Source organism: Octopus sinensis, linkage group LG19, assembly GCF_006345805.1.
Source record: "Octopus sinensis linkage group LG19, ASM634580v1, whole genome shotgun sequence".
Classification (NCBI taxonomy): domain Eukaryota; kingdom Metazoa; phylum Mollusca; class Cephalopoda; order Octopoda; family Octopodidae; genus Octopus; species Octopus sinensis.
In genome coordinates this window covers 13160231-13181983 of record NC_043015.1, presented here as the reverse complement: position 1 = coordinate 13181983, position 21753 = coordinate 13160231, and the positions used below count along the sequence as shown (strand labels likewise).

The 21753-nt window shown below is 30.1% G+C and overlaps 1 protein-coding gene across 10 annotated transcripts in view; it reads right to left on the bottom strand.

Annotated features, from left to right (window-relative positions):
- Window positions 1-358: 358 nt before the first annotated feature.
- Window positions 359-21753, bottom strand: part of LOC115222392 (transmembrane protein 65-like) — a 139050-nt gene continuing 117655 nt past the window's right edge. The window contains exons 5-9 of one of the 10 annotated variants that reach the window (XR_005003030.1): window positions 19638-19743; window positions 19380-19521; window positions 13456-13493; window positions 10131-10143; window positions 556-636 (exon numbers count right to left, since the gene is read on the bottom strand). Coding sequence is in view for 4 of the 10 variants with exons in the window: in XM_029792622.2 (XP_029648482.1) it covers window positions 19393-19521; window positions 19638-19743 (235 nt within the window). In the remaining 6 variants the exon portion in view is untranslated. Of the gene's footprint in view, window positions 637-2395; window positions 5038-7741; window positions 10144-13455; window positions 13494-14071; window positions 14627-15840; window positions 19522-19637; window positions 19744-21753 lie in introns of those variants that run through there. The other 9 variants (XR_005003028.1, XM_036511210.1, XR_005003029.1 and 6 more) reach the window with 9 other exon arrangements.

The following is a 21753-nucleotide window of genomic DNA, read 5'->3' as shown; positions in this document are numbered from 1 at the left end:
AAAAGACAAGGAGATGTTAGGGTGATGATAACTTAGTTAAAACAGGGACAATATCTTCCATTGTAATTTTACATACAATAAAAAAAAAATGCTTGAATGCTCAAAATCATTAATAATATACTGCAATGATTTGGAGTGTTTGCATTTATTTTGTCTTTGTATGTGTGTTTTAAAGATTTTTATATTCAGAACCATGCTTCAGATCAAAATCACTGAATATGATAGAACCTATGGCTTAGACACATCTAGGTCTTTATTCCTTTAACCCTAAACAAGTTTTGTTATACAGGTTATTACATGATATAATTGTGTCCTGAGTTTCAGCCTACACTACTGAGGGCATATGATTGTATGTTTATGCATATATAAATACACACACACACACACACACATACAAGTTACATATGTACATATTGTGTCACTTAAAAATAATTGAAACAGAGGCCAATTACAAGAGAAATCAATTAGTTCTGGACCTGTGTTTAGTAAAAACAATAATAAATAATGATAACTAATAATAAAATACTAATAATAATAAATAAAAAGAAGCAGCAAAAAATTTTTTTTCAATTAATAATCTGGCAGTTTCTTCAAATCAAATCCATTTTGGCAAAACTGATCGGCAAAGAATTCTTTCTGACAGAGAAAATAGGGGGGAAACGTTTCAACCAAATGGAATATAAGAAACTTCAGAGGATTAACAATTTAACATTAGCATATAATAGGGGTGGTATACAATTTTATTGGTTAACATTCTTATTAAACTGAAATATTTTAGTAAACACGAAGTGAAAAATAGTTTGAGTTATTCCAAATAAATAATTTAACAGGTGATTATTTTTGAAACTCACAGCTTATGATATGAAAATAAAGAAAAGCTATTGAATATATTGGACAGATATAGATTGACTATATATTCCTCTATCATCTAAAGTCAGTCTTATACTTTACTCATCAATACTATACATACTAATTATTTTCAAGAGAATAAAATATTACAATTAAAACCTAAAAAAGTATTTTAAATAGAATAATTAATATTAAATTTAATATTTTCTTTTTACACCATCTCAAATTTTAATCAAAATCTTTACATTTGCATCACTTGTAAGACAAAATATTTGTCATTTAGCCCCATGTCAGTAGTGATCAAATAAACCATTGATCAAAAGCTCTTTGAGTCATAACCATGAGAGACTACAATGTATATTGCGTCCTTTCTTTAACAAAAAATCACACATCACCTACACTTTAGATGATGAGATACAATTAAATGAATGTAGCTTTAGTATAGCTGCTGATTTCATAATATTTTCATAATCTTAAACTATAGTCCTAAAATTACTTCACAGACTGTTTATATATATATATATATATTATATATATATATATATAATATATATATATATATATATATGAAGTGTCATGAGATAGAATGATTATTATTATTATTATTAAAATGCACAAAAGACATTTTTTAAAATATCCTTTCCTTGAAAAGAACAAAATAAATCTGAAAACATTTGATTTCCTCTTTGTTTTGGTTTACATCTTAAAATGAAAATATAAGGAAAAGTAAAACAATATTCTTACAAAACAATAACAAACTGTTCTATTCATGTGATAAAACAGAAGCAACAGAATCAAGTAATACAATGATAACATGAAAAATTTCTCTGTTCTCAATACCCAAGATTTGAGCTGGAAGACAAGTTCTTCCATATAATATTTATGGCTTAACAAAACTATGTATGCACACACTCAAACACACACAACAGGAATAAAAGTTTACAATTTCACGAACCACCAAGTTTCATAAGGACAATGTTTGTTTCCAGTTTGTGTAGCATCTAGCGAATGAAAAAGAGAAATAGTATTCCCAAGCAAGTACTGTTAACTTGCTTATTCTTCTTCGTGACATAAACTGAAACAATGCAAAATGAAGTGTCTTGCCCAGATACACTGTGAGATGCCTGCATTGAATATGAATTCACAACCCATCCAGAAGGCAATTTATGAACAAAAGCAATCAACAAAGAACAAACAGCAGTACAATGAAATACCACTGAAGGAAAGGAAGAATTATCAACATTTTGAAGAAGAGAAAAAAAATTGAGTTGGAGAACAAAAAAATGTGTTTATAGAGCCAGCATGGTCAATAATGGTGAAACAGAAGTAGGTGGAGGCAAGTGATTGCTAAGAAGGAGAGTGTATTGATTAAGTAGTAGGTTTATATCAGTCATATACTTAAGGAGTTAGCTGTGTGTATGTGTAAGATTAAAGAGAGAGAGAATGAGCAAGTGAGTTAGTATTCTTGTGTAAAAGATGGCAGTAGTAGCAGTGATACTGGTATAATAGTGGTGATAGACATAATAGGATGTAATTTTTTTTTTTAAATACACAAGGTATCATGTATGTATTGTTGTGGATTGAAAAAGGGGTCGTGTGAAGATGTGTGGATGTTTATCAGTGTGAAAATATAGGTGTATGGGTTAGAAGAAAGCTGGTCAATTACTGAGAGTTAAGAATGTAGTGTATCTAAACAGAAAATTAACAGTTGTTCACAAAAGAGTTTAGGTGCAGGAGAATGTGATGGTAAGAAATTAAAAACAGTAAAATGAAGGAGGTTTGCAGTATTGAAGTAGTAGGCAACGATTTTAAGTGATCGGTTACTATTTTGTTAAGCATCCAACAAATGCTCTCTAAAATGATCAACTAACTTCCAACCAGTTTCTCCTATATATAATATGCCAAAAAGTTAACATTTGATACAACAGATAACATATTTGGAAGTGTAAGTAAAGCAGTCAGTGACATAGAAAGTGGATCTGGAACATTGCAGAGTAGTAATGATCTGTATGAAGAGAAAGATCTTGAAGCAGGAACAGGGCCAGATTAGAGAAGACAGACATTGAAGAGGACAGTGTGCTGGAGAGATTGGGTTGTGGAATGGTGTACCAGGAAGGTCAGATGGAAGGATGAGAGGTGAAGGAAATATTGTTGATGGGGTGGGTACAGGTAAAAATGATAGAAGTATAGTCAATAGTTGAAGTACATTGATAGCTGGTTGAGGTAACAATGTAAGTTGAAAAGTAGATCATTTGAAAGGGCCTAAGCCTTGAAAGAGTCTAAACAGACAGAAGTGACAGAATTGTGAGCAGGTGATAACTGATTTATTGTGAGTGAGGTAGGATGCAAGGAAATTGAGGTACGAACAGTAAGTTTGTAAAAGGCATAGGTAGAGAGGTTGGGGTTGTCAAATGACATGGAGATATCAGAGTTGATGGGAGTAAGATGTTATAGATGACAGAAGAGAATTCTGGGATAGAATCAATGAAACAAATTAAGATCTAGGCCTCAGATTAACCAAAAGGTTGGCATAATTAGTGCCCATGATCATCTCAATAATATGATATTAAAACACCCACAAAAAGAAGTTGATGAAAAAGAAAGATTAGTTCAGTGAGGCAGAGTAAAGGATGCCAAGTTTGAGTTTAGTGCAATAGTCCAGAAAGAATGTGAGGACTATGTGTCCATTAATACAAGAAGGGAATTATGGTGAGGAGATAGTATCAACAGCAAAAAGTGATTGGAATTGGCCAGGAGGACCAGAAGAGAAGGAAAAGGATAGTATCAATAGTAAAAAGAGTTGGTTCATGTATGTAGAAGTAGGTTTTGTAGGGCAGTTGCAAGCCGAAACAATGAGGTGACCAGCATTGTTGGCTTTATAGAGCTTGAGAGGAAATGGGATGGTACAGATACATGGTGTGAAGACAATAAGGTTGGTGAGTGTAGAAGGAAAGATGTGTTGAAGTATTGTAGTAGACACAAGTTGGTCGGGGGGGGGGGCAGTATAGTCATTGGCAATCTGAGTGTTAGAGCATTGCAAAAGCTCATGCACTCAGAAATTCTAGTTCTCAAGAAACAATTAAGTTATAACTAAGCTTGACTTTACTGAAAACTAAATATTTCTTGTATTGATACTTAGTGACTATTCAACAAGTTAGTAAACTCATAACAACTAAAATAAGTGAAATTTAATCAGAGTTTTCCATTTGTTTTAGATTTAAGGTAAGAATAACCATTTTGTGTATAAGCATTATATGACGATGTTATGTTGTCTGCAAGTCAAGCTTGTGGTACAGGTTCAAATCAACCTATTTCTATTTTTACTCAGCCCTCATACCAGTAATTTTCACTTAAAGTGAATGGTCTGGGGAGAGAATTTCAAAGGGTCAACTTGAACATATGACATGAAGAGTTAAGTGGTAACCTAGTAATCTGGAAATTGTCATAAGACATCTTGTTATAAAAACAGCCACAAAACATTAAAACTACAATCAAAACTGAAGCCAGTTCTTACTTCCTTGAAATAAGTTTTCAGTACTCCACTCCAACAATGATAGCTATTATTTATATTCCTGATTAAATTAATTGTGCATTTTTTTTTTTAATTGATGATTGATAACACTTAATTTCTGATTACCATACATCACTGTAGCCATTTATAATTTCAATATTAATATTGTAATTGAATGGAGGTTCATCTCAGAAGTATATAAACTCTAATTAGTGAGTTATATTTCTCTGCTAAAAGAAGATAAATAAGCAGTTATAAATAGGAAAAAAATTGAAATAAAGATAAAATGAAAATAAAATAAAGAATCTTCCTTATAGATCTTAAATTTATTCAAATCCAGAACATTTGTATTTTCATTCTCTTTCAACCTCTAAAAATGTCTTGAATTCATGCTGGCTCTTCATTATCAGTCTTTATTACTTCATCTAATAACAAACTTCACTTTGAAATTAAGGAAAATTACACCCACATGATATGCACAACAGTTTTATTTGTCATACATACATCCACTGATTTCTGTGAGAATATTTGTATACAAGAAAGTTTTAAATAATCACAGTATTCATGCTATTTCTATTATGGATTTTACATAATGTGATAACTCTTACACAATTGACAAAATTTCATAATAGTTGCCATCTTCAAATATTTGTTTTCCTAATGTTACCAACAGTTTCCTACAAAGGAATAAATATTATTTTATTTTCTCCCTAGTTTTTGCAATAAAATATATGATAAATTCCATTAAAAGTTTAATTTTTTACATTAATGATAAATTTTATTAATATTACACAATTTAGATGCTAAAATGCAAATATCAAATGCAAACAAATATTTGGTGATATTGATATGAAACGTTTTTAAATTTATGAAGACAAATTTCAAAATGAATTGATAGAAAAAAATAAATGTAAAATAGTATGTAAGTCTAATGCTTTTAAATTGTTAACTTCGGCAATCTTTTAAGGCATTTCATTTACATAATGAAGAATATACAGTTTAAAAAGAAATTAGTTTGACAATGAATATTTGGAATGTGAGAATAAAGATATGGTTTGAAAAGTCTATATTGGAATGATAAGATATTCAAAATTTATCTTCATACAATATATTTTCAACATAAAAAAAACAGACTATATTTTTATACAAACATACATACACAAACATATATATATATATATATATATTATATATATATATATATATATACTGCACTTTTTAGCTGAAGTAAAAATAAAAATTAAAACTGACAGTATCTACATAACCAACAGAATAATGCCGGAATTTTATATTTTCATACAAATCGTTGTATTTTTTTAGGAAGAAATTACTCCAAAGTAATAAGAGATGATGTTTGATTCCAAAGTTTATGCATACAAACTCATCCATTCATAAGGTCACAAAAAAAGCTTTGTACAGCATATTTCTCTATTTTCCAAGTTCATTTTAATACAGTGTATTTGAAGAATTCATTGAATAAACAAGAATATTAAAAGCAGCAACATTGTATTTTCATGATTATTTGTTAATAAGTTCATTAGGGAAAAATTCAAATCATTCTCAACATGTAGTATATGTGAGAATCAAATTTTAAAAATTTCAAGAAAAGTGGACAATACACAGTAACAAAAAATATTAAAATGAAAACTGAAATGGAAACCTCTTGTTTTGTTTTGGCTTTTTGTTGGGTTTTATTTTATTTATTTTATTTTTTTTTTGAGAGGGTAAGTTAATTTTCATGAGTTGAAAATACCCAAGCATGGATTTAACATATAGAAGATTATAAATAGGAGTGCATGTTAGATTACCAACTTTCTGTAAAACATTCAAATATACAAAAAGAAAAAAAAAATTTAGTTTGTGGAAAAGAAAAAAAGAATGTTCAAGCAATAACAGAAAACTGCCAGTTCTGAATAAATGTTAATAAAATATAACTGATTAAGATTTCATGTTATAAAACTAAGCTGGTTTATTAATGCAATAATATTAGATGGGCAAGTTGATGAATGGAAGGGAATATAACTGTTTAAAATGTATTATGTAATATATTTTAATCAGCAGATATATCAAGATAACAGTGATATCAAGGCAAATAGGTTAAAAACACTAGCTCATACTCACAAATATCATTGTACATATTATACATATACACACACACATACATATACATGCACACGCATATACATATATATATATACATGCACACACACATACATATACATATATACATGCACACACACATACATATACATATATATACACGCACACACACATATACATATATACACACACACACACATATACATATATATACACATGCACACACATATACATATATATACACATGCACACACATACACATATATATACACATGCACACACATACATACATATATATATATATATATATATACATGCACACACATACATATATATATATATACATGCACACACATACATATATATACACACATGTACACATACATATATATATATACACACACATACATACACACATATGTACACACACATACATACATATGTACACACACATACATATATAATATACACACACATACATACACACACACATATATATATATATATATACATGCATACACATACATATACATACATGCATACACTACATATACACATATATATACACACACATACATATACATACATGCATACACTACATATACACACATGTGTAGATAGATACATACACACTCACAAATATATATATATATATATATATATATATATGCACAAATACAAATATATTCATATACATATAAACATGCATACACGGATATGTGATGGAAAATGTATTCTTAGGAACAATCATGCAGACAATGTTAGTAAAATATTTCTGACTTGGATAATTTGTCAACAAGAATAAAGAGCTGTTGACAGTTTACCAAACCAGAGATACAATCATTTGATTTCTAATATCTATTGTAAATCTCATCAATGAAACTATGGATAATAAAATTTAATGATTCTAACTACAGACTAAAGAACAATATATATCTACAACTTTAAAATTAATCCCAGAGACTGCAAATATGACAAATGACTAGCAATTGTGAGTAGTCAATGATTTTGATTGATTTCAGTTTATCAAGACACATTTTAAACAGGAGATAAGTCATCTGCAGTAATATCATTTGCTATATTAGTCCACTTTTTCTATACCATACATACATGAAAAACATGCTACAAACTTAATTGAAATCCTTCAATAACTTTCTTTGGAAAGTTTTTATATGAAAATATATAAAATAAGAAAATTGCCTCTCTACCTAAACCTGGCACAGAAATCTCAATTTGCTTTAGTATTTTTTATTTTTCTTTTGGCTTTAATTTTGTCTTTTGTTTTTTAATACAATTGTAATATGTATCACATCATAAATTACATTGTTTTGAAAACAACACTTAATATTTCATTAATAGAAACTGAATTTAGGCATGAATTCAGTAAAATTTGTTGAAATAATAAAAAAAATCATCTCATTTATTTAATATCATGTTTTGTGAACAACAGCACTGTTGGTTACAGGTTTCCAACAGACCAATCATTAGTCCACTGTATTTATGGTAGTGAGAGTGGCAAGGGACTGTTTGTGTAACTCAAGCAGAACAAATATCACAAGGAATTTTAAAAGCACTGATTTGTTTTTTCTTTGTTCTTTTTTGGAGGGAGAGGATGTCTATACCTTTTGCTATTATACATTGCTGAAAGATATACACATATATACTAAATACACATTAACTATAGGCTCCTACATGGTTTCCATTTGTAAAGTTCTACTCATACAGCTTTTGTCATATTGGTCAACCTGAGGTTATAATAGAAGATAATTTGTGTAAGGTCAAGACTGGAGTTTTGCCAAGTTAGTTTAAAGAAGTTTAAAGATTGGAGTTTAAAATTACAAAATATATTCACAACAATCAAATAGATAATTTGTCTTTTTTTTTTTTTTACTGGTTTAAATTTTTTTAATCCAATAGAGTTATTTTAAAGTTATTGATTTGTTGGGCCCTTTTAGGTTTAAAAAGTCATTAAATTTAACTGAACCCCTTTGACAGAGATGCAGTGTGCTGCACTGTGGATCAAAACTAGAACTACTTACTTGCAAAGTGAACTTCTTAACTACAAGGCCATATCGGCTTCCTTGGCAAACAAATGATAGAGAGCTATTTACAGAAAACTATTAATTAAAAATAATAAACATTGGCATGAGATCACAAATTTTAAAGGAAGGACAACCCTAATACTTAACTAATACTTATTCTATCAATCCCAGAAAGGTGAAAAGTATAGCTCACTCCAATAAAATTTTCACTCAGAATGTAGAAATATGAACAAAAACAGCAAACTGGTACAATTGTTAATACACTGGGCAAAATGCTTAGTGGCAATTTGTCTGTCTTTATGTTCTGAATTCAAATTCTACTCAAGTCAACTGACTTACATCCTTTTGGGATCAATGAAATAAGTACTAGTTGAACCCTGGGTCAATGTAATAAACTAACACCTACCCGCCAAAATTTTGGGTCTTGTGTCTATAAAAGAAATTATTATTATCATTATTATTATTATTATTATAAGAGCAGCAAGCTGGCAGAATCAGTAGCATGCCAGACAAAATAGTGGCATTTCTTCAGACTTTACATTCTGCATTCATATTCTACTGATGCTAACTTTGCCTTTTATTCTTCTGGAGTTGATAAAATAAGTACCAGTTGAGTAGCGTGGTCTATGTAATCTCCACAAAACATTACAGGCTATGTGCCTATAGTAAATAGAATTATTATTGTTGTTGTTGTTGTTGTTGTTGTTGTCATTACTGTTACTGTTTTTATTATTATGATGATGATGATGATGATGAACAAGTAGTATAAGAAAAAAAAAGAATATTTAGTATACCAGAGAAAATTCATTAAGTTAAATACAAAAATTTCCTAATAAAAATGTTTTTAAGCCATTTTAATTTTCCTACAATATTTACAACAAACCATGAAAGTAATTATGACTAAAACCAAAGAAAGTTTAAAACAAAAACCAGTTTCCAAACTCAAGTAAATGTAAAGCTACTAATTAGATAGATGATAATAAGAAGCCACTGAAATTAGGTGTAAATTTTAATTAAGCATTAAAATGTTTACAACTTACAAAAAGAAAAGAAAATTTAGGCTAATTGAATATTCATAAAATAAACAAACCACTTATACAAGTATAAAACTTTAGAAATTAGCTTTTGTTTAAATTAGGCTTAAATTATATTCTACAGAAATTAATTGAAAACTATTTTCTAAATGGGTTTATGAAAATATATTTTACTACAGCATATACCGGTTGATAAATTTAGGCAAAGACTGCTCTGAAAGTGTTTAGTGACAATACAAATATATTAATATTTAAAGATTGCAACTGTTTATCAACATAATTAATAAAAACTATTTGATGACAATTGAATAATGAAAATCAACAATCAGATATCGTTATTAAAAACTAATTAGCCTAGACATCCTATTAAATATAAGTTCATAAAAACAGGTCTCAGTAAAACAGAATAACCATTCCACCAGATAACTAAACATGCAGTTGTAGATTATTTTCCAGAGCTGATGTACACCAAACAAGTTATTTTAAATTTGTTAGGTGTTATTTGATTTATCAGATTAGGTTAATCATTTATTGATAAAAACATGGGCATGTCACCTTTATTTTGGGCATGCTATCCTAAAAATAAGAACATACCTCCATGTATAAGCTGGTCAAGATAGAAAAAGAAATGCGTACATATTTACTTCAAAGAAATCGATCTTGATCATGAAAAATGGTTGTCTTTTATTGCAAATTTAATATTCTTAACTCATATATTACATGCAGATTCCTAGCTGAACTCCATTTATCACTATTTCACATAGATGCAAACATACATGAAATCGCCTGAATTTAGATTTTAGTACTAAAATTTTAAAGCTGCAACAATCCATAAAATATTTTTCACAGATATAGTTAGGAAATATGTCTCAACCAGAGATTTCAAAAGAACTCACCTGTTCATATCAACTTGCTGGTAATACACTGTTCCACACACACACACACTGAAGTATCATGCATTACTAGTGACACAATGACCCAGTCTAGTCAGCAGTAAATAGATACCAATTCACTGCTGTAATAGGCAGGAGCAGTATATCAGCAATATGGCTGAGGTAAAATGGCTCAAGGCATCATTTTGTAGAGCAAATACAAATACAATATGGTCTTATATGTGTCATATAGTGGAGTAGGTTTACTGAGATTACTCAAGAAATTATCATGTTTATTTATAATATGCATCATCTATTAAAGGAAATGAAATCAAATACATTTTACCTTCACTCTTTCTCTACTACCAATCATGCCTTCTCACTCAGACTACTTCTATAGTCCATCACTTGCTCTAACATTCTTGCTCTTAATGTTGATGCCATCATACTCTTGCTCCATTAACTCACCCATTCAGCTCTTCTGTCATCTCTCTCTCTCTCTCTCTCTCTCTCTCTCTCTCTCTCTCTCTCTCTCTCTCTCTCTCTCTCTCTCTCTCTCTCTCTCTCTTGTTTATTACTCTATTACTCCTCTTTATTCACATCACCTTGAATGAATAAAAAGGTCTGGTGCCATGACCAAAATGTACCAGGTGCACTGTTGACCATGTGACAAGTGAACTGAGAGAGGAGGCTTAAGAGTTTTCTTCACTTCTCTCTTGTCAATAAAATGCACCCAGTACAATTATTGTGATTAGTAAACAAGCAGAAAGAGAGTATGGTAGAATGGATCCTTAGTCTTGAATTGCAAGGACTTGACAATCCAATGCTGCTGCCAAGATAAATTCTCCCTGTACACTAAAATGTAAGGTATAAGGGCCAATCTGTGAGAGCAATGGCTCACAATGAGAATTGATGCAGACCATTGCACTCCATGGCAGCATAGAAAGCAAACATAAAAATGATGACATACAATTGATATGCTTTGTAAGCAGAACTGAAATTATTTCCCTGACTATAGAAGTATTTTTCAGGCTAACTTGTCCTAGATACACTACATGAAAATGTACCATACCAACTGTTTCTTCATACAAAGTAAAAATGTAATCCTTCAAGTAAAAAAAAAAAGTTAATTATATTTCAAATAGATTCTTAATCTTTAATTTCAAGTTTCAAATTCAGTAAGTTTTGAAATAACCATAATTATACTTAAAGATTAAGATGATTTTCTTTGAATTTAAGGAAAATAAATTTATTACTTTATGATAGAGAATTAGAAAAAATATTAACATTAACAGACACAAGACTTCAGATTTCCTGGGGATATGAAATGAGATTGTGTGAAGATCATACCTTTTAAAATTATTAAAGCAGGAAGTGGCTATACTGTGATAAAAAAAATTATTTTAGAAACTCAGTCCACCAATGCTTACTATTACAGTAAATACTATAGAGAACTAATAAATATCAATATTTTTTTAAAGCAAAAGAGATAACATTATGAAAAATACTTTTTCAGTTTCAATAAACAAAGTTTTCTATCATTGTTCTTCTACCGAAATGTAACAACTGTTTACCACAAATATAATTTTTTTAAATCAGTGATTGTAACAACTCAATAAAATTTGCAGAAAAATCATTTTAACAGACTCTTACTTCAGGTCAAATTTAGATTAATGTTTACGAGATGTTTTAGTATCAAATGTCCTAGTATATATACAATTATTAATTCATGTTCAAAAGCATCGTTACAGTTTTATTATTCATATCTAAAATACATGCACAGAGAGAAATTTAAATTGGTGTCAGACAAGTGCTTAGTTTCACTTAAATAAAGCAAAAACAACGTATATAAAAATTTGCTGTCTCCTTTTGTTTTACATCTAAGCAATATAAAGTTAACTTTAAAGAATTATCATAGCTGATATTTTTTTTTTTTTTAAAGGCATGTAAATTGAATTTTATTATTCAAATAAATTTTAGAAAACAAATTACTTTTGGTACAAAATATGTAACTAAAACTATGATTATTGTTAAGACTGTAGTTTCACGGTTAAAACAGTTTTTATGGGAATTTTTATCATTGTTAAAGATAAAAATCAATGCAACTAAGATTAATGATTTGCCTAATATGAAAACCCCAAAATAATTTTCTTTGTAAATTCAGTCAATTTGAAAAGCAAACCAAGCTCTACTTATATGGTTCCTAGTTTAAAGTCTATTATTGCAAATGTAGAAGAAAGCTACCTTTGTTGATAATGTAAAGATCTTAGCAGGAACAGATAAATAATAGGATATAGGCCATAAGTAATTAGTATTCAGATACTTTAAAATATTTGATAAATATCATAGCCCAAAATATAATAGGATACACACAACCCATTGGAGAAAGAGAGAGAGAGAGACTGTGTGTATGTGTTTAACCCTTTTGATATCAACCTGCCTGAGACCAAACCTGGTTCTATGATACAAACTTCCTGTTTTAGAATGATCTAAATTAAAAACTTCAATCAAAATTTCTTGTTAATTTCTATTCCTAACACCAGCTTAAAATGACTAAGCTTTCTTACAAAATTCTTCATTATTATTTCATTATTATTATTATTATTATTATTCAAAATTATTTCATTATTAATTGAAATAAAGACAGTGTGTTTCAAGAAAAATATGGTAACAAAAGTTTTAAGAGAGATAGTGAATGTAGGAAAGAGTGCTAGTTAACTATTTACATCCATTTATCATTATTTTTGCATGTTTGGATATTTAAAAGTTGTTGAACCAAATGTTAGTGTTTTATATTTTAGTATCTATTTGTATTTCCTATGAAGTTACACTCTTGCTCAACAGTGAGATGCAAGTATTATTTATTATTACATAATGTAATACATCATGCCTCTTATGATTAAATTTATTTCATGCAGAGAAGTTTAAGGGTGAAAATAAGATTTCAGATGGGTACAGGCCTTTCTCATGGTCATTAGTAATCCAAGTCTAACAGATACACACAATAATCAAAACCAGAACATGGACTTGGCTTTTTTGGATCTTACCTCTTTCTCACTAATATTACTGATGATAATCTGTCAATCTAAATATAAAAACAAAATCTATTACTTCTAATGTTCTTTTACAGAAAAAAAAAACTCATGTTTTTAACTTCGGTATATTCTATTTAAATAAGAATTTAACTCTTTAGCATTCAGATTACTCTGTCAAATGTAATGTTTATTTATTAACAATGTTTTGAATTAATCATGCATTATTTTCTGGCTTGAAGATTTTGATGAAATAACGAGCTAGCTTGAACATAAATCAGGTGGAATATTTAGGCCAAATATGGCAGGTTTAAATGTTAAAGAGTTAATAGAGAAATGAATTAATACAAAGAGCTAATTATCTAATTATTTACTAAACAAGTTTTATCTCAATGGCAGAATACATCTTCAAGAAGGATAAATATTCAACTTTACAGAATGGATATGGTAGACAATGAAATTCTGGGTTTAAAGAATCCTATAATGGATACAGATGACAAATGTCATTTTGGATTATTTACTTTTTATGCTAGTAGGATGAATTAGATTTCTTTTTAAAATGATATTCTTTACAGACAAATTATTTTTATCAAGTTTCTTGTAATGGATGTCTTTTCTAATGTTAACCATTTAAACATGAAATGGTAGATATGAGAAAAGGAATGGCACAAAGTTTAGTGAAATTACAGAAAAATATTATGCTTTTTGTCATAATCTAACATTCATTATCAGATTAAATGCATTAATCTAGACACATGGAGATCTAATGGATAGATAATCTGATCAAACAGATTATCTGTTTGTTTCAGGAAAATAGAAATCATCATTATTGGATGATCATATCAACAGTTGTAACAAGTAAAACAGGATGAGTTGCCTAACATACAAGGCTGATGTTGAAACCCTGTGCTGACTAAAATTTCATATACCTGATGGTCGAGCAGTACAATATGTCAGAGGTTTCTATAGTTTAATGAACTGAGAACAGATGGTGTTGTATAAAAGATTGAATTCAGAAGTTAGCAGAATGGTGTATCAATTTTAAGAAGGTCACAACAAGCTAAAGATTCCCAATGGCATATTTCCCTTAAGCAAGAAGCATAAGGAAGCTTGCAATAGTTGAAGAAACAAATGAAATGAAGTGCAAAGGAAGACAAAGAAAAATAGCAATTATTAGAGTTTCAAGCTAATATAAATAAAGAGTTGCAATACTTAGAGTAATAAAATATCCTGCACAAAGAGACATCATGAATGACAAAAATTGCAACAGAATGAAAGATATGTAACAAGCAGCTAAGCAACACTTGGAGTACTTTCAATTTATGTTAAATCAGCAAGGACTCCTAGATCAATGTCTTAAGAACTGTGACATGCAGAATAATAGAATGAAGCCTGTATGTGAAAAATCAAATTTTTTATACTGTGAATGAAAAACCACAAGTAAATACAGAACTCAAAGAATTGCATGGATGGTTTCTACATTCAAAGTTTTTTTTTTTTATGATATAGCAAAATGCATGAATTGATTCAAGGTTTGCATCTTAAAAAGGCCAAAACAGGGGACATGAAGTATGTTGCAACAAGAGAATCATATTGTTATTTCATGCAGCAAAATAATTATTTTGTAATAACTTGCTCAATGAAACCAACAAGTATTTAGCAGATTGTGATCAGTCAAAAATATAGACTAAAGAAAGACAGTTTTGTATTAATCAGATATGAGAAATATAATGAAGAGTCAGTAACACAGATCCATGACTGATAATTATTGATGTGGTTATCAGTCCATTGAGTTAACTAGGTTTGATCATGCTGTTCAAAACCAGTTTATTAACACTATTGGTTTGCTCATTGACTAGAGCTCCGACTGTCTCACCACATCAACCTGGATATTACTGTCTGGAGTCCTGGGCCTCATAGGGCAGGTTACCCAGTTTCCATAGCATATAAGGGATGAAAATCATAACATTCCCTCTTAACAGGATGCCAGTCCATTACAGGGTAACTCGTTTAGAGTTGAGTGGACTCAAGAACACAACACACCACCCGATCTAGGAATCAAATAGAATCTTGCAATTGTGAATGCAATGACCTAACTACTAGGCCACATGACTTCACAATAGTGTCATCAAATCTTCACTTTTATCGATTTTAGCTATTTAATGTTGATAAGCTGGATCACCCACTTCAAAGCTACTGTCATTTATATGGTACTAGACTGGTACTTATTAATCTTGAAAGAATGCTTTCAAGTTTTGGCACAAGGCCAGCATTTTCAGGAGAGGGATAAATCAATTAGATCAACTCCAGTATTCAATTGGTACTTGTTTTATCGACCCCAAGATGATGAAAAGCAGAGTCGACCTTGGCAGAATTTGAATTCAGAACACAAGGACAGACAAAATGTGGCTAAACATTTTGCCCAACATGCTAACAATTCTGCCACCTTGAAAACCAAAATCAACCACAACGGAATTCCAACATATAAAATATGCACCAATTCTGTAATTTGGCCATCCATTGCTACTACACATTTATGGTTTTCATTTGTATTCACAAACCTTAACAAGTGAGATATTTTGTTCTTTAATAAATTATTTACAAACAAAATATCAAGACACAGGCATTACAATCACATGGTTCTCGTTTCAGTCTTAATATGTGATATCTTGAGCAAGTATCTTTCACAAAACAGCTTTACCAATGCCCTGTAATGGAATTTAGTAGATGGAAACCATGTTGGATGTCATTGGATAATATACATACATATATATACATAGTCTAAGGTCCTGGTAGAGTGTAAAGTTAGGGTATTTCCAGAAAAGCACTTGACCCAAATACTGGGTTATCAACATTGTCGGGTTTCAGGCCAATGCCAGAATTCCTCAGGAGTAGAAAATCCAAGTTTCACAACGATCATACCATAAAGTGAATTTGGTGAAGAGTAAATAATTCAAAAGATAAAAAGAAGACAAAGAAAATTCTTTAACACAGTTTTAAAGCTGCAAACATTACGTAAATTTTCTCTTTGGGTTTTTGCATAAATCGAGTGGATACAGAAACAATTGTAACAAATCATTAAAGATGTGTTTAAGAATTTTCTTTGTCTTCTTCTTATTTAGTATATATGTATATGTCGCACCCATGCCAACATGGAAGGCAGGCATTAAACAATGATGATGATATACATATCTCACCAATATAACTGGATAAAAGATGTAAACATCAAAGGAACAAAAAAATATCTATACTTTCAAATAATTATACCATATACAGTATTTGTTCTGCTTGAGTAGCAAAGACAGTCACTCATTAATCTTACTGACAATGCAGTGAATTAGGTATAAATAAATAAGACTTTCTATGCTGTGTATCTTGAGTACATTCTTGATTTACTTTTTGAAATCATATGGTGGAATAAAAGCTCCAAAAAAAAGAAGCACTGAAGGACATTGAATTTGATAAAAAGGAAGAAATGTTTCACATTGAATAAATTTAAATAAAAATTCTTTTAAAAAACTTGTTAATAAAAATGTTAATTTGCACTTTATATTTATTTACTGAAATGATTGAAGTGTCCACTAATGGAGATTTAACAATGATGACTTAAGAGAAAAATTAAGTGCAAAGATATCTATATTGTACAGCCCTTTTCACCAGTTTGATAGTATTTCTTGTGTTCTTTCAACCACTCTTTATCTAAATGAAACAGTTGGTTACTCTGATACAGAAAGAAAGAAAGAAAGAAAGAAAGAGAGAGTGTGTGTGTATGTGAACAGCTTTTCCTTCAAACATATTGAAGACACAAATGTGTTCAAGTTTAATCTTTTATACTGAAGATATTTTTTTAATGTTACATTATTTTTCCTTTATATTTATCTTAGAATGTTTCTTGGTTCATTAACATTTCAAAATTTTTTCAGCTTTTGAATAAAATGATATTGGCACATTGTTGTTGCATTTTGTAACAGGCAGCAAGGGATTATGAGAATGATGTAATTCATAAAATCACCATTGCCAAATTTAAAAACTGTTTAACCATTAATTCCTCATTGCTTTTAGTTTACTTCATGTGTGGTGTTTGTGATAATTTTTGTTTTTTATTTTGCTAGTAATAAAGCTTCTACAGTTAATCTAACATTTTGTGGAATTGTAAAGAAAATGACAGCATGATCAACTATTTAGCTTGCTTTTCCTTTTTTTCCTGTTCAGCATTATAACATGCTGTAATGGATCTTTGTAATAAATGCATTATTAACTGATGAGAAAGTTTTGTACTTGTGTGTCATATATATATATATATATATATATATATATGGAAGCTGAGTATGTGGGTATGTGTGAGTCTGAACAAACCCAACATTATACAATAAGAGGTTCCACCCCTATTGCATAGAGGCAATACAGAATCTGCAAGCTGCACCAAAGAAAACCCATCTTGGGGGCAGTAACTGAATAAAAATTGATACAGTTTAGAGAGGACTCCTTAGTGTTGCTGCAGACAACCTCTAGTGCTGGCAGCACAATAAAATGCACCCAGACCATCAGTAAAGTGGTTGGCAATAAGAAGGGAATTGAGCCATAAAAACTATGCCATAAAAAAAAGAAATGTGAACTCCACAAGCCACAGTGAAGGCAACCCATCTAAGAGATAATAATTCTGAATAAAAACTGATACAGGGTAGAGGGTCTCTTTAGTCCTGCCACAGACAACTCCTCCAGTGCCAGTGGCACAATAAAATACACCCGTTCATGTTGTAAAGTGATTTGGGATAGGAAAGAAATCCAGCCATAAAAATCGTGCCAAAAAATATGACATACAAAACAACAAGGCTCAGTGGTTTTATCTGTTGCTGTTTGTGCTAGAAGACAAAAGACTGAGGACCCATCCAACCCATACCATCATGGCAAAACGGACGTAACATGAAGTTTTTTTGTTTTGTTTTTTTGAAGCAGAGGCTTCACTATCAATACTCTGAATTTCTCATACACCTGTACAAATGCAGGTTCAATTACACTGCTTAATGAAAAAAAATGTCAACTTTATAGCAATGATTTGCAAAATAATTGTGAGTGGTTTTAGGAAGTTCAAATTTTGGAAAGATAGTTACTTTATACAAATCACTGTATGTCACCAGCAGTAAGGAATCTCATGAAAGAGAAAAATACTTTCAGTAATGCATTTCCTTTCATATTGTTCATTGTCTACACATGCATACACACACATACATAACCATACAGATAGGAAAAAACAGACTGGTAGATATTTTTTAAGTAACACATGTGCATAAGAAATTTTTTGGGAAATCGATCCAACCTGGTTGGATCATCACTCACAACATTACATTTTTAGGGTGGCAGGGAAAGCATTTCTTTAATTAGAAATTGGATTTTCTTTTACAGTAAAATTTACTACAATAAGAACGTAACAGTGTGAATTCTAAAAACAAACAAATTAGACAATATAATGCCAACAATACTAATGTAATAAAATAACAACAAAAGTATTGTAAGAAATTATTTAAACAAAGCTAAAATTTAAAAGAGTGTCAAATTGAAAAAAATATGTAACAAATTTAAAGAATTATAATTCAGATCTCTTAAATCTAGTAAAAACAAGATATTTTAAAATAAAGTATAATTTATAATGCACACCAAAAGCAACTGAGTATTTAAAATTACTGAGGCAAAACACAGATTGGTGTATATAAATTAAAAATCATTAGGCATTAAATAAAATTTTATGACTTTCCACAAACATCTCAAAAGGCCACTTCATCATTAAAAAATAGAAACAAGTATCTTTTCTTTCTATTTAATAATATTTTTATGGGTTTTTTTTTTCTTGTATATTCCCCCTCCCTCAGAAATTCCCAAGAATTCACAAGTTGTTTGTCTCAATAAAAAATAAATGCTGAGCAGAGATAAAATTTTCTAACCATCTTGCTCTATCTAGCTCTTTTCTGTATCAGCGGCAGGTTCTGCTGGACTTTCTTGTGATTCATTATGCTTGTCGTAGTTAAAGAACAGTAGAGGAAACATTCCTATCAAGCATCCAACTGTAATGCCAATCACTTTGCCCTAAAAATGAAAATAAATGAGATTCAGTTAAAATCTCAAGGAACACATTCCGACTTAAATCTTAATCTGCTTTTTAAAACAACTCAATAACAAAATAATATTAAAACAATAGTTACCAAGTTAGCAATCCAACGTGTTTTTCTCATATCCACTTGTTGAGGGGTTAAAGTGGGCATGTGAAAACCAACCCTAACCGCCAATACTTCAACATACCAAGCAGACCTGCAAAATAATTACTTGCATTTTCAATATAAAGTAAAAAAAAAAAGATTTACAAATACAACCAATCTAAAGATTAGAGGGGAAAGAATTACAAAAAGTGAAGCAAAATGAAGATATCAGAGGAAATCATTTCTTGAAAATAATTATAGGGTATCTATTACAGCCTTATTTTATTTGGGAAAACTATTTCAGTAACCAGCAGGTGAATAAAAGAGAGAGTTTGAATTAATAGAGCATGCTTCAAACAAAATCTAGAAGACCCCAAGCTACTTGTTTAGGCATACTTATAGATAAAGAATAGACCTAAATGAAGACTTGCAAACTGTTGGCAAAAATTTCAATTTCACAAACAATAACTGAGTTTGACCACATGGATACTTTTTCATTAAACTAATTTTTTTATTTGCTCTTGAAATAAAATCCATATCTTTGGCATTTCTGCTACTGAAGTCTAATAGATCCATATTATGGGAATTTTATTTCCTTTTGATGTTGGATTCATGTTCTTTCTTCAAATGGAAAAGTTGTTCTAATATTATAAATAGTTGTGGGACTGGCCTTTTATAAAATTCTCCCTTTGTTATAAGCTTTGTAATTATAAAATTCTACGTTTCTTTTGCATAAATGTTTACCAATACAAACTATTACTTAGCTCATTGTAGTAGAAAATTCCTTCAATTATATCAACATAATTAGTACTAGAAGTGGGTAATTAGAATAAACAAAAGTAGAATAGGCATCAAGAGCTATTTTCTATATTAGAAAATAAAAGCAGTCTTCCCTGCATGCAGAAAAAAAAAATCTATATTAATAAATATGAAATTCTGTCTGTCTGTCTGGGATCCCTGTATCTCAGTCTACATTTGCTCTACATAGACATATCTTTTTGGAATTTGAATACCAGAATTGAAAATCTGCCCTTCATTTGGTTCTTGAACATCCAGCATTGAGATCTGATTTAAAAGCATTCGGGTTGCTATTTCTAACAGGTAAAGCTTGGCTGTCAAGCCATCTTGGTTGGCATTTGTTAGATGACATCAGAGATCAAGGGAGAGATAAATGACATTCACTTCATTAATATTACGTTGAGATAAAAACTTTGGGACAAATTGGAATTCAAATTGGGACTGGAACAAAAGACTGATTGCATTACAGAATTAATTCTTATCTGTCCTTGACCTCTGACCCAAACATCACTGGGGCATATAGTCATTATAGTCATGCTATTTAGCTCTCTTTAGTTTTGGGCTGCAGGTTCAATTAGCCCTCTGCAAAAGCAAGCTTAAAAGTCAGCACAGAGTGCAACTTTTAAGCTAGTATTGTATAAAAGGCAGAGAATGAATTAGGTGGGATTCTGGGCAATAATAATTTACAAGGTAAGTTGTGAACATGACAAAGTATCAAAAGCATTGATAGATGAATGCAGAAAAGGCACCTTCATTGCTGTAGCCATTTTCTGAGTTCTGGATGGAAAAATGATAATAAAAGGTATCTACAATAGAAGTAGACCAAAGAAGACTTAATAGACTTCAGATTACTGTTAAATGGATGAAGTATCAAATTTCAGGCTTAAACCAACCTATGCTATTGTGGGGAAAATGGATACAAAACTGCTATTGTTGCTGATTATTTACAATAGGTTGAAATTTAAGCAATTTGTTATGATGTGAGGTAAACAAAAAAAAATGGCTATAAATTTTAAAATTATTAGATATTCAACAAACCCCAAAAATTCATTGGTTTTTGAAATGCAGGTATACTACTATAATCTCTGATGTTATTTAGTCATTCAGTACACACCATATTAAATGTTATAAGAATATTACTAAAAATAGTAATGAGGGACTAAGGTCCCAGTATTTCTGAAAATAACCTGAGCATTTATAATACAAATGTTCAGAGAGCTAGCCAGCCAACTGGTCGCCTATCACTTAAAAACAGTAACCTTTTGATAGTTGTTGACACTAAATGCTTCCCTGGTAAGAAATGTACTTTAGAGAAAGATTCAAA